The 13,283-nt window shown below is 43.5% G+C and overlaps 1 protein-coding gene across 2 annotated transcripts in view; it reads left to right on the top strand.

Annotated features, from left to right (window-relative positions):
• The window catches only part of LOC110532724 (attractin-like protein 1), a 323,112-nt gene that overhangs the window by 82,210 nt on the left and 227,619 nt on the right, over window positions 1–13,283 (top strand). The window contains exons 13-18 of one of the 2 annotated variants that reach the window (XM_036986138.1): window positions 6,244–6,362; window positions 6,583–6,699; window positions 6,865–6,997; window positions 9,602–9,789; window positions 11,602–11,815; window positions 12,818–13,006. In XM_036986138.1, coding sequence (XP_036842033.1) covers window positions 6,244–6,362; window positions 6,583–6,699; window positions 6,865–6,997; window positions 9,602–9,789; window positions 11,602–11,815; window positions 12,818–13,006 — 960 coding nt within the window. The remainder of the gene's footprint in view (window positions 1–6,243; window positions 6,363–6,582; window positions 6,700–6,864; window positions 6,998–9,601; window positions 9,790–11,601; window positions 11,816–12,817; window positions 13,007–13,283) is intronic. The other variant, XM_036986147.1, reaches the window with a different exon arrangement.

Here is a 13,283-nt window from a genome sequence, read left to right as displayed (position 1 = left end):
ATAGCTGAAAACTCACTAGGCATGTAGTGCCTGCAATTTATCACAATATACTCTACTTCAGGCGAGCAAAATCTAGATACTTCCTTAGATTTCTTGCACCAGCTGTTGTTTACAAATATACACAGACCGCCCCCCCTCGTCTTACCGGCGTGTGCTGTACTATCTTTCCAGTGCAGCGCATTTCCCGCTAGCTGAATATCCATGTCGTCAGTCAGCCACGATTCCGTGAAACATAGGATATTACAGTTTTTGATGTCCCGTTGGTAGGATATTCGTGATCGTACCTCGTCTAATTTATTGTCCAATGATTGCACGTTGGCGAGTAGTATTGATGGTAACGGCAGCTTTCCCAGTTGCCTTCGCCGGGTCCTGGCCAGGCATCCGGCTCTTTGTCCTCTGTACCTGCGTTGCTTCCTCTTGCAAATAACGGGGATGTCGGTCCTGTGGGGTGTTTGGAGATTGTCTTGTGCGTCGTCTTTGTTGTAGAAAAATGTTTTTCTAATCTGAGGTGAGTGATCGCTGTCCTGATATCCAGAAGATATTTTTTTCTCCGTAAGATACGGTTGCAGAAACATTATGTACAAAAGTTACAAATAACGCAAAAAACCCCACATAATAGCACAATTGGTTGGGCGCCCGTAAAACTGCTGCCATTTCAACTGGTCCTTGTTTGGGAACATGCACACCAAAGCACGTAACAGGCTGACCAATACAAGGGTTGAAAAATTGGTGGCCATCCGGGCAAATTTGTGTCTTTTTGAGCCTGACAACGAGCCTTCCTCAACAAAGTTGGAAAGTGACAGTGAAGATGAGGCCTCAGAGTCTGATGTTCAAGAGGTGGACATTGAGGAGGTCCAGGGAGAAGACATGGAAGCCTGAGAGGAAGACAACCAAAGCTTTAGTTTCTAGACTATAATTTTACAGATGTATGTTGAAAACGTTTTTGGTAGATGTGATGGATCATTGGGGATCATTCAATATTCCCTTTCATTTGTTGTTCAGTGAAATCATCCCATGTGAAGAGTCAACTCATTTAATTGAAGTTCAATTCGTAAATATTTTTTACATTTTAATTTCTATTGGAATTACTTAATTATTTTAATTGTCTACTTATGATAAGGTAAACGGTTTATGTTTCTGTCTCTATTTATCCAATGCAAAAAACATCTACATTTAAATGATATTCCTTTGCATATATTTCCGTTAATTCCCATATATTCCTGTTAATTCCCATGGAACGTTTCCACCTCTGAATATTCCCCAACATGTGCAACCCTAGTTCCGACAGTGCAGCAATATCTAACAAGTAATATCTAACCATTTCACAACATAGACCCAATACACACAAATCTAATTAAAGGAATGGAGTTAGGAATATATAATTAAATGGACGAGCAATGTTAGAGCGGCATAGACTAAGATACTGTAGAATAGTACAGAATATACAGTGGGGCAAAAAAGTATTTAGTCAGCCACCAATTGTGCAAGTTCTCCCACTTAAAAAGATGAGAGAGGCCTGTAATTTTCCTCATAGGTACACTTCAACTATGACAGACAAAATTAGAAAAAAAATCCAGAAAATCACATTGTAGGATTCTTTATGAATTTATTTGCAAATTATGGTGGAAAATAAGTATTTGGTCACCTACAAACAAGCAAGATTTCTGTCTCTCACAGACTTGTAACTTCTTCTTTAAGAGGCTCCTCTGTCCTCCACTCGTTACCTGTATTAATGGCACCTGTTTGAACTTGTTATTAGTATAAAAGACACAATTGTCCACAACCTCAAACAGTCACTGCAATTATTAGGAAATTAAAGACATACAAGACCACTGCTAATCCCCCTCGATCTGGGGCTCCACGCAAGATCTCACCCCGTGGGGTCAAAATGATCACAAAAATCCCAGAACCACATGGGGGGACCTAGTGAATGACCTGCAGAGAGTTGGGACCAAAGTAACAAAGCCTACCATCAGTAACACACTACGCCGCCAGGGACTCAAATCCTGTAGTGCCAGACGTGTCTCCCTGCTTAAGCCAGTACATGTCCAGGCCCGTCTGAAGTTTGCTAGAGAGCATTTGGATGATCCAGAAGAAGATTGGGAGAATGTCATATGGTCAGATGAAACCAAAATATAACTTTTTGGTAAAAACTCAACTCGTCGTGTTTGGAGGACAAAGAATGCTGAGTTGCATCCAAAGAACACCATACCTACTGTGAAGCATGGGGGTGGAAACATCATGCTTTGGGGCTGTTTTTCTGCAAAGGGACCAGGACGACTGATCTGTGTAAAGGAAAGAATGAATGGGGCCATGTATCGTGAGATTTTGAGTGAAAACCTCCTTGCATCAGCAAGGGCATTGAAGATGAAATGTGGCTGGCTCTTTTAGCATGACAATGATCCCAAATACACCGCCTGGGCAACGAAGGAGTGGCTTCGTAAGAAGCATTTCAAGGTCCTGGAGTGGCCTAGCCAGTTTCCAGATCTCAACCCCATAGAAAATCTTTGGAGGGAGTTGAAAGTCCGTGTTGCCCAGCAACAGCCCCAAAACATCACTGCTCTAGAGGATATATCTATGGAGGAATGGGCCTAAATACCAGCAACAGTGTGTGAAAACCTTGTGAAGACTTACAGTAAACGTTTGACCTCTGTTATTGCCAACAAAGGGTATATAACAAAGTATTGAGAAACTTTTGTTATTGACCAAATACGTATTTTCCACCATAATTTGCAAATAAATTCATAAAAAAATCCTACAATGTGATTTTCTGGATTTTTTTTCTCATTTTGTCTGTCATAATTCAAGTGTACCTATGATGAAAATTACAGGCCTCTCATCTTTTTAAGTGGGAGAACTTGCACAATTGGTGGCTGACTAAATACTTTTTTGCTCCACTGTACATGTAAGATGAGGAATATAAGATGTGTAAACATTATTAAAGTGGCATTATTTAAAGTGACTAGTGTTCCATTTATTAAATTGGCCAATAATTTAGAGTCTTTATGTAGGCAGCAGCCTCTCTGTGTTAGTGATGGCTGTTTAACAGTCTGATGGCGATAGAAGCTGTTTTTCAGTCTCTGTCCCAGCTTTGAAACACCTGTACTGACCTTGCCTTCTGGATAGTAGCGGGGTGACCATGCGGTGGCTAAGGGGGTTGTTGTCCTTTGATTTTTTTGTCCTTCCTGTGACATTGGGTGTGAGCACTATGGGCGATGGTCATTTAGACAGGTTACCGTGGCGATCTTGGGCACAGGGACTATGGTGGTCTGCTTGAAGCATATGTATTACAGACTCGGACAGGGAGAGGTTGAAAATGTCAGTGAAGACACTTGCCAGGTGGTCAGCACATTATACATCGAGGTAATTTGTCTGGCCTTGCAGCCTTGGGAATGTTAACCTGTTTAAAGGTCTTTCTCACATCGGCTACGTAGAGCGTGATTACATAGTCGTCCAGCTTGTTCTCTCACACGTAGTTCAGTGGTTTGTTTCGAAGCAAGCATTCAAGACATTTAGCTCGTATGGTAGGCTCGTGTCACTGGGCAGCTAGTGGCTGGGTCTACCTTTTGTAACTCGAGATAGTTTGCAAGCCCTGCCACATCCGACGAGTGTCAGCCTGTGTAGTAGGATTGTAAGGGGTCCTGGATTGAAGCTTTTCCTGTTTGATGGTTCGTCGGAGGGTGTAGCAGGATTTCTAGTAAGCTTCCAGATTAGTGTCCCGCTCCTTGAAAGCGGCAGCTCTAGCCTTTAGTACTGGACAGCTTTGTGACATCAATTGGACTTTGGTGGTCAAGATGTGTTGGTATCTGTATTGATTCCGCAAAAGCCATGACAGGGAGACATAGTAGAGTGGTAACACGTGTTCAAGCAGTTGCTCCCGATGCCACTTGGGTACACTGCAGCATCCACTGAGAGGTTCTTGCTGCCAAGGGAATGCCTGACAGCTTGAAAGACGTTTTGGACACCACAGTGAAAATTGTTAACTTTCTTAAAGCAAGGACCCTGAACTCTCGTGTATTTTCTGCATTATGCAATGATACGGGCAGCGACCATGTAACGCTTTTACAACATATAGAATTGCGCTGGTTATCAAGGGGCAAAGTATTGACGTGTTTTTTTAAATTGTGAGGCGAGCTTAAAGTTTTCTTTACTGACCATAATTTTCACTTGTCTGACCGCTTGTATGATGACGCGTTTCTCACATGACTGGCCTATCTGGGTGATGTTTTTTCTCACCTGAATGATCTGAATCTAGGATTACAGGGACTCTATACAACTATATTCAATGATTGGGACAAAATTGAGGCTATGTTCAAGAAGTTGGAGCTCTTCTCTGTCTGCATTAACAAGGACAACACCCAGGTCTTGTATGATTTTTTTTGTGTGCAAATGAACTCAAGCTTACAGACAATGTCAAATGTGATATAGCGAAGCATCTAAGTCCACTTACCAATATCTGAACAAGAGAGCCTCATCGAAATTGCAGCAAGCGGTTCTGTAAAAATGTAATTTAATCAGAAGCTACTGCCAGATTTCTAAATAGGGCTGTGCTCAGAGTATCCTGCCTTGGCAATTGCGCTGTTAAGACATTGATGCCCTTGGCAACCACGCACCAATGTGAAGAGTGGATTCTCGGCCCTCACTAGCATGAAACTAAATACAGGCACAGACTGTGTGTGGGAAATGATTTAAGACAGACTCTCTCCAATACAACCCAAATTTGCAGAGTTATGTGCAAGCACACCCTTCTCATTAACCTGTGGTGAGTTATTCACAATTTACGATTAACAAATAAAGTTTTATATGTAAGGTGGCTAAATAAAGAGCAAAGTTACTGATTATTATTTGTGCCCTGGTCCTATAAGAGCTCTTTGTCACTTCTCACGGGTTGTGACAAAAACTCACACTTAGTCTTATGTTTAATAAATGTATGGGAACCACTGCTCTAGAACTAAGCAACAGCTCTAGTTGACATTCCTGCAATCAGCATGCCAATTTAACGCTCCCCCAAAACTTGAGACATCGCGCACCAGACTTTGTTAACAAAGAGACACACACCTGCCTTTGAGTTTACGAGACGCTGTGGTTCTGTCCTGCGGATGCATAGAAAAAACCGCTAGATTTATATTAACCATGTCCCCGTTCAGCCGCGACTCTGGAGCACAGGATATTACAGATCTTCACGTCCAGTTGATAGGATAGTCTCGAATGGATCTCGTCCAGTTTGTTCTCCAGTGATTGTACGTTCGCCAGTGGAACAGAGGGTTGAGGAGGTTTATTTACTCGTCGCCGTGGTTTCATTGAAGTAGAATTCTTCATCCAAATCTCTATTCTGATTTCCAGGTGCTCTTTCAGTCATAGGAAACAATGGCAGAAACATTATGTCCAAAAAGAAATACACAAAATAACATAATTGGTCAGGAGCCCGTTCTCTCTTACCTGACTAATGGATACATGCTCTATAGTTGAGCCGTCCATGATGAAGCCAAATCACATTTCACATAAAACTCTCTGGTTCCTTACCTATGTCTTGTACTGTATGAATCATCATCCTCCAGGAAAGCAATAATAATTATTTGATTCCTCTTAAAGCTTGTGTTCATAATCGTGGGAAGAAAAGGTCAGGACCAACACAATTATTCCATTCGGAGGCAATTACCATTATGCTGAAAATACACTGACACGGAAACACATGTATTGTGTTTTTATCTGTGGGCAAACCCGAGGTTATGATCATAATCATAATTACAGGGCGGTTTTAGAGCGTTATCACTGGTGAATTGGACCGGTGATTAATGAAATGACGTTTTAATTGATGACAGATTATCACACTGTTTATCCTCTGTCCTTGTCGAATCGTTCAGTCAGTCATTTGTAGTTGGCTGCTGGCATGCAGGGTAAGTGGCTCTACAGGGCCACTAGAAATGATAGGCATAGAGCCAGACCCATCTACCTTTCTGTTTTCTTGCTGATAAGGTGGTATTGCAGGGGACATTTGCGTGTCAAACCTATTTTATTTCTTGATTGAGTCACTATGCTGTTTACTAGTATTGTTTCTCTGACTGTCCTCTGTCCTCAAGATTCCCTGTCTTGGCCCAGTCTCTGTTCTGCTACGGTCACCACTGATCTTGAACATGAACTCTCTTGCTGACTAGGTTCTCTAACTCTGTTCCCTTGTAAAACTGTCTGTAATCGAGATTAACTTCCGTTGTTAAACTGTGTGTGGTCCCCCCCCCCCTCCAGACGGTGCAGCCGAGAGATGCTACAGGTTTTCCGACTGCGTCAGCTGCACTGCCAACACCAACGGCTGCCAGTGGTGTGAAGACAAGAAGTGCATCTCTGCCTCCAACAACTGCACTGTGGTGAGTCTGCCTACAGGGGGCGGAAGTGAGACGGCACAATCACAGCTAAAGTTGTCAATAAATTACACAGCATGAATAGTCAGGTAGCTTAAAGCTTGCCTTCTCATACGTCACCACTTAACTGTTGTTGTAGACGAGTCATTATTATCTCCCCTGCTTGGCTAACAGTGTCAGTTAGCCTAATGCTTGCCCCTGCTGTCTCCTCTATGTGTGTCTGTAGCTGACCCTGGAGCTAGCGCAGCAGCATAGAGGTCCTCTGTCCCTGGCCCCTCCCCCTTCCATGCTGTCTGATCACCAGCTCTCTGTGTGGAAGCAAGGGGCCAAGATGATGGGACATGTGGGTATTCCATACTGTTGCAGGGGCTTTGCTGTTAATGTCAATCCATCCTTTTCTGTTCTGCCAAAGCACAAATTGCAGCTTTACATTACCCCAATATTGTGAAGCAAATTCACCATTATAATAACAATGTTGACGTTTGTTACTTGTATTCTTTCTTCCCAGTCTGTGAGGAACTTCACCAAATGCCATGTGAGGAATGAACAGATCTGCAGCAAGCTGGTCAACTGTAAGAGCTGCTCCCTCAACCTCCACTGTCAATGGGAGCTTCAGCAACAGGAGTGCCATGCCATCCCTGGTGAGAAAGAACACACACACACACACACACACACACACACACACACACACACACACACACAAATGTCTTCCAAAATCTCCAAACAAGCAAGAACTTAGCTGACTACCTGTTTGACAGCTATAAGCAAGTTTGATTGATTGGAGAACTTGTGCCAATGTTTGATGCATTATTAACTAGGGCTGGGACTTGCCTGGGACCTCACAATACGATATTATCACAATACTTAGGTGCTGATGCGTATTGCGGTTCTCACGATTCTAAACTCAGCAAAAAAAGAAATGTCCTCTCACTGTCAACTGCGTTTATTTTCAGCAAACTTAACGTGCAAAAATTTGTCTGAACACAACAAGATGCAACAACTGAGACATAAACTGAACAAGTTCCACAGACATGTGACTAACAGAAATTGAATACTGTGTCCCTGAACAAAGGGGGGGTCAAAATCAAAAGTACCAGTCAGTATCTGGTGTGGCCACTTGCTGCATTAAGTACTGCAGTGCATCTCCTCCTCATGGACTGCACCAGATTGGCCAGTTCTTGCTGTGAGATGTTACCACACTCTTCCACCAAGGCACCTGCAAGTTTCCGGACATTTCTGGGGGGAATGGCCCTAACCCTCCGATCCAACAGGTCCCAGACGTGCTCAATGGTATTGAGATCTGGGTTTTTTGCTGGCCATGGCAGAACACTGACATTCCTGTCTTGCAAGAAATCACACACAGATTGAGCAGTATGGCTGGTGGCATTGTCATGCTGGAGGGTCATGTCAGGATGAGCCTGCAGGAAGTGTACCACGTCAGGGAGATGAATGTCTTCCTGTAATGCACAGCGTTGAGATTGCCTGCAATGACAACAAGCTCAGTCCGATGACGCTGTGACACACCGCCCCATGACGGACCCTCCACCTCCAAATCAATTCCTCTCCAGAGTACAGGCCTCGGTGTAACGCTCATTCCTTCAACGATAAACGCGAATCCGACCATCACCCCTGGTGAGACAAAACTGCGACTCGTCAGTGAAGAGCACTATTGCGGACAGTTTGAGCACTGATGGAGGGATTGTGCTTTCCTGGTGTAACTCGGGCAGTTGTTGTTGCCATCCTGTACCTGTCCCGCAGGTGTGATGTTCAGATGTACCGAACCCATGCAGATGTTGTTACACGTGGTCTGCCACCGCGAGGAAGATCAGCTGTCCGCCCCGTCTCCCTGTAGCACTGTCTTAGGTGTCTCACAGTACAGACATTGCAATTTATTTTCCTGGCTACATCTGCAGTCCTCATTCATACTTGCATCATGCCTAAGGCACATTCACGTAGATGAGCAGGGACCCTGGGCATCTTTCTTTTGGTGTTTTTCAGAGTCAGTAGATAGGCCTCTTTAGTGTCCTAAGATTTCCTAACTGTGACCTTAATTGCCTACCGTCTGTAAGCTGTTAGTGTCTTAATGACCGTTCCACGGGTGCATGTTCATTAATTGTTTATGGTTCATTGAACAAGCATGGGAAACAGTGTTTAAACCCTTAACAATGAAGATCTGTGAAGTTATTTGGATTTTTACGAATTATCTTTGAAAGACCATACTGAAAAAGGTACATTTCTTTTTTTGCTGAGCTTGTGTGTGTGTGTGTGTGTGTGTGCTGTGTATATATATATATGTGAATTGCAAATTGAGCCTGACCTTTGGCTTCAATGTAAAGCTATGAGTGATTAGCAAAAAGTGCTGCAATGTTGATCTGTGTATTGTTCTAAAGACTGTAACTCTAGCCAAGTGTTTGAGTTCTTCACTACTGCTCTGTCGTTAAGTCATCTTTTCAATAGCCTTTTATGGAAAAAAGGGATTCTTTCTCAGTCTGATGAGAAGCATGTGATGGTATCCATTATCCAAACTATGAATGTAATCAGCGCAAGTCTCCGAAATAAGCAGAAAAATTGTTGTGATGAAACTGGAGTTGTTTTTCCTTTAATTTCTGCAAATTGTTGTTTTCATAAAGGTCTCGTCAGGCGTCCATGTAGTTCCTCCCACTGTTTGACGTGTCTGTTTGCTGGTGCTGGACAGACACATACTTGTGTATTCATGCAGGGTGGTCGATGCACGCCTCTTTGAAGAATAGTCCATCATTCTCTATCTTTATCTCAACTGACTGACATTGCCTGATTTCACACCATCAAATACTTGTCAGTCAACCTCACTTTTATATTTAAGCAATAAGGCATGAGGGGCTGTGGTATATGGCCAATATACCATGGCTAAGGGCTGTTCTTAAACACAACGCAACGCAACGCAATGTGCCTGAAAACAGCCCTTAGCCGTGGTATATTGGCCATATACCACAAACCTCCGAGGTGCCTTATTGCTATTATAAACTGGTTATCAACGTAATCAGAATAGTAAAAATAAATGTGTTGTCATACCCGTGGTCAGCCAATCAGCATTCAGGGCTCGAACCGCCCAGTTTATAATTAACGATATATCAGTGTGCTGTGAGTTGCATATCAAATCCAGTTGATATGAGGGGTCTTGAGGCCAGGAGCAGATCTATGCACTATCCAATTGCGTGGCCCAGCACAGTCAGAAGCCTGGGTCTAAAGTACTGCTCTGTCCACAGCTCAGCTCTGTGGAGAAGGCTGGCACCATGTAGGGGAGGCATGCCTGAGGATCAACTCCAGCAGGGAGAGCTATGACAACGCCCAGCACTACTGTAAGAACCTAGACGGGAACATAGCCTCCCTCACCACTCCCAAGCAGGTGGACTTTGTACTGGACGAGCTGCAGAAGTACCAGCTACTGGAGAAGGTAAGGGAAACGCCTCGGTTTAAAATGGTGTGTTGTTTTGAACGTTGTCCTTCATAAAGTTCTGTCTTGAGGAATGCATTTTTTCCCAATACGAATGCCTAAGGAATCGCCATGACAGTGGAACTTATATTACCCCATGATGATCTGAAGCCAAACACATTGAACACGTGTCTTAGCTTAATTACTGATGAGTCAGTCCACACGTGATCCATTGGATATAGCGCCAACACTGAGATATCCGTGATCCCAACCTAACTTTTTGTATTTATTTTGTCACGAGTCACACTTCCCGTTTAAATGCCGACCACACATGTCGGCTTTTCCAGTGATTGTGCTGTCAGAACTGAGAAGGATATGCAGGAGCAAGTATTTGACTGGGGTTATTATTTGAATGGTGCTCGAGGATCTCTCTCGATGGTTTTAGGGTGGGGTGTTTAAGTAGCATGTTTCTGCTCTTTGAATATTAACACTGTTCTTTATAATAAGGCTCACCTTTGATGTTTTATGATGCAGTGGCAACAGGTATCCATCCCTCTTAGCTCTTTTCTGCCAGTTATTTGGAAGGAGTTTATGCTCTTCGTGGCTACAATAATCAGTTTTCTTTTCATCCAAGCAATTCATTATTTTTTGTCCCAGTTGGCCTGTAATAGGGGATTTGAATTCAAGTGCATTTTCAGAGTACAGCAACAAGTGTTTCAGGATTTGAATCCTTCCGGTCTCCCTCGGTTACTCAAGTGTTCCGCTCTTGTAAATGTTCACTGTGTGATAGATCATAGCAGGTGTTGCCGGCTAATTAACCATTCATTACAGGTAAAACTTTTGAGACATTATTGCCGTTATGAAATAACTCATACACAGACATTTGTAAAAGTCTAATAAGTACCTTAGTTTAATGACTCTGGCCTGTCTTGGTTTTATGGGTTAGTGTTGGCTGAGGTCGGCACTTTCACTGTAATTATAGCAATTTGCCCAACGGTTTGATTTAAGATTTCACATAAACATTACTTTGATCAAATATATATGATGTACTGTATGTTGGGAAATGAATAACATGTTTTCATACTGACTGACCCTCAACATGGAGAATAGAGAAAACTCTTAGCTTAGATTCCATGCTCTCCATCCATAACCTCTCTCTCTCTCTTTCTTCTTTCTCTCCCCATCTCCTTCTCGTCTTTCTCTTTTTCTCCCACTCTCTACCTCTTTTTCTCCCACTCTCTACCTCTTTTTCTCCCTCTCTCTACCTCTTTTTCTCCCTCTCTCTACCTCTTTTTCTCCCTCTCTCTACCTCCTTTTCTCCCTACCTATTTTTCTCCCTCTCTCTATCTCTTTTTCTCGCTCTACCTCTTTTTCTCTCTCTCGCTCTACCTCTTTTTCTCTCTCTCGCTCTACCTCTTTTTCTCTCTCTCGCTCGACCTCTTTTTCTCTCTCTACCTCTTTTTCTCCCTCGCGCTACCTCTTTTTCTCCCTCGCTCTACCTCTTTTTCTCTCTCTCTACCTCTTTTTCTCTCTACCTCTTTTTCTCTCTACCTCTTTTTCTCTCTACCTCTTTTTCTCTCTCTACCTCTTTTTCTCCCTCTCTCTACCTCTTTTTCTCTCTCTCTACCTCTTTTTCTCCTTCTCTCTACCTCTTTTTCTCCCTCTCTCTACCTCTTTTTCTCTCTCTCTCTACTTCTTTTTCTCTCTCTCGCTCTACCTCTTTCTCTCTCTCGCTCTACCTCCTTTTCTCTCTCTCTCTCTACCTCTTTTTATCCCTCTCTCTACCTCTTTTTCTCTCTCTACCTCTTTTTCTCCCTTCTATTTGTCCTGTAGAAGATAGCTCCGTGGGTGGGCCTGAGAAAGATCAACATCTCATACTGGGGCTGGGAGGACATGTCTCCCTTCACCAACTCCTCTCTGCAGTGGCTGACTGGAGAGCCCAGCGACTCAGGCTTCTGTGCCTACCTGGAGAGGGCAGAGGTGGCAGGGCTCAAGGCCAACCCCTGCACCGCCACCACCGACGGACTCATCTGTGAAAAACCAGTTGGTGAGAGAGGGACTGGGAGAGAGAGGGAGGGAAGTAGAGGGAAGGAGAGCTGGAGAATAATTGAGGTGGGGATGATTTGAACAATGAAGACTAAATACAGACTAATTCTCAAAGACACCTGCAACCCTTGTGAATTCTAAGAAGCCTCCCTTGAACATGTGATTGATCCATTCAGCAGTTGTTAGTATGTGATCATTCTAAAGCTCAATCAGACACTATTGAATTAGAGATCCGTTGGAGTGGCAAAGAAAAGTTTACATCCAGAAACCCGTGTTGCCATCATCAGTGACAAGGGGCAGAATTCACTAGTCTAGTGAATTTAAAAGGGGGCAGATTGTATGTGGAGGGATACTATATTGTTTTAGGAAGAGTAGTGGTACAACTGGAGAAGATCATAGCCCGGACTGTTTGACAGTAGCTGACCTTCCTCCCCATCATGGCCCCTCAGTGACCGACCTGTCCTACTCACACAAACACACATGCAAGGAAACTGGAATCAACAGGCTCATCTGACTCATGGTATTTTTCCTGTCTGCTTTTAGCCCCACTGAACTATTCTAGAACTGATTTTAAGAGCCCAGAATAGCTGGGGAGCCCAAGCAAATGAATCCTTAAGTGTTCGGTTTTGGCCGCCATCCCTCCCATAGCTCCGCTTTGTACAGACAGAGTAGAGGGGGAATGGGTAACCAAAGACACCCTGCAGTTTCTCATTACCGTTCTGCTTCCTCTCTCACGGGGGTGTCTCCCACTCTGAAATAACTTGCCTGTCCTAACTCAGCTCAAATGATGGAGGTAGACTGAGAGAGGAAATTACTCTTGGTTACGTCTACTCTTGAGTTAAATGACTTATTTAATGAATGGTTATGTGAGTACTTGTTGTAAAAAATACTCTGTCCAAGGTAGAGAGGAAATGTCTGCTTTAAACACTGCAGTTGATTTTCAGCACTACTCTGCACTGGACAGACATGATTTAAATGTTACCTTATTTTCTCCTGTCTACAGTGAGCCCCAACCAGAGTGCCCGTCCGTGTAAGACGCCCTGCACCCTGCGCACCACCTGTGCCAACTGCACCAGCCAGGCCATGGAGTGTATGTGGTGCAGCAGCACCCAGCGTTGTGTGGACTCCAACGCCTACGTCATCTCCTTCCCCTACGGACAGTGTCTGGAGTGGCAGACTGGAGACTGCGCCTGTGAGTATACCAGTCATACTGGATGAGTCAAACTGTCCAGCATCCACTGTGTGTGTTTTCAATACAACCTCCAAAAGGAATACAGTGGGGCAAAAAAGTATTTAGTCAGCCACCAATTGTGCAAGTTCTCCCACTTAAAAAAAATATCCAGAAATTCTCATTGTAGGATTTTTTATGAATTTATTTGCAAATTATGGTGGAAAACAAGTATTTGGTCACCTACAAACAAGCAAGATTTCTGGCTCTCACAGACCTGTAACTTCTTCTTTAAGAGGCT

Source organism: Oncorhynchus mykiss, chromosome 1, assembly GCF_013265735.2.
Source record: "Oncorhynchus mykiss isolate Arlee chromosome 1, USDA_OmykA_1.1, whole genome shotgun sequence".
Taxonomy (NCBI): domain Eukaryota; kingdom Metazoa; phylum Chordata; class Actinopteri; order Salmoniformes; family Salmonidae; genus Oncorhynchus; species Oncorhynchus mykiss.
Note: the sequence above shows the minus strand (reverse complement) of the source record. Positions and strands in the feature narration are given on the sequence as shown.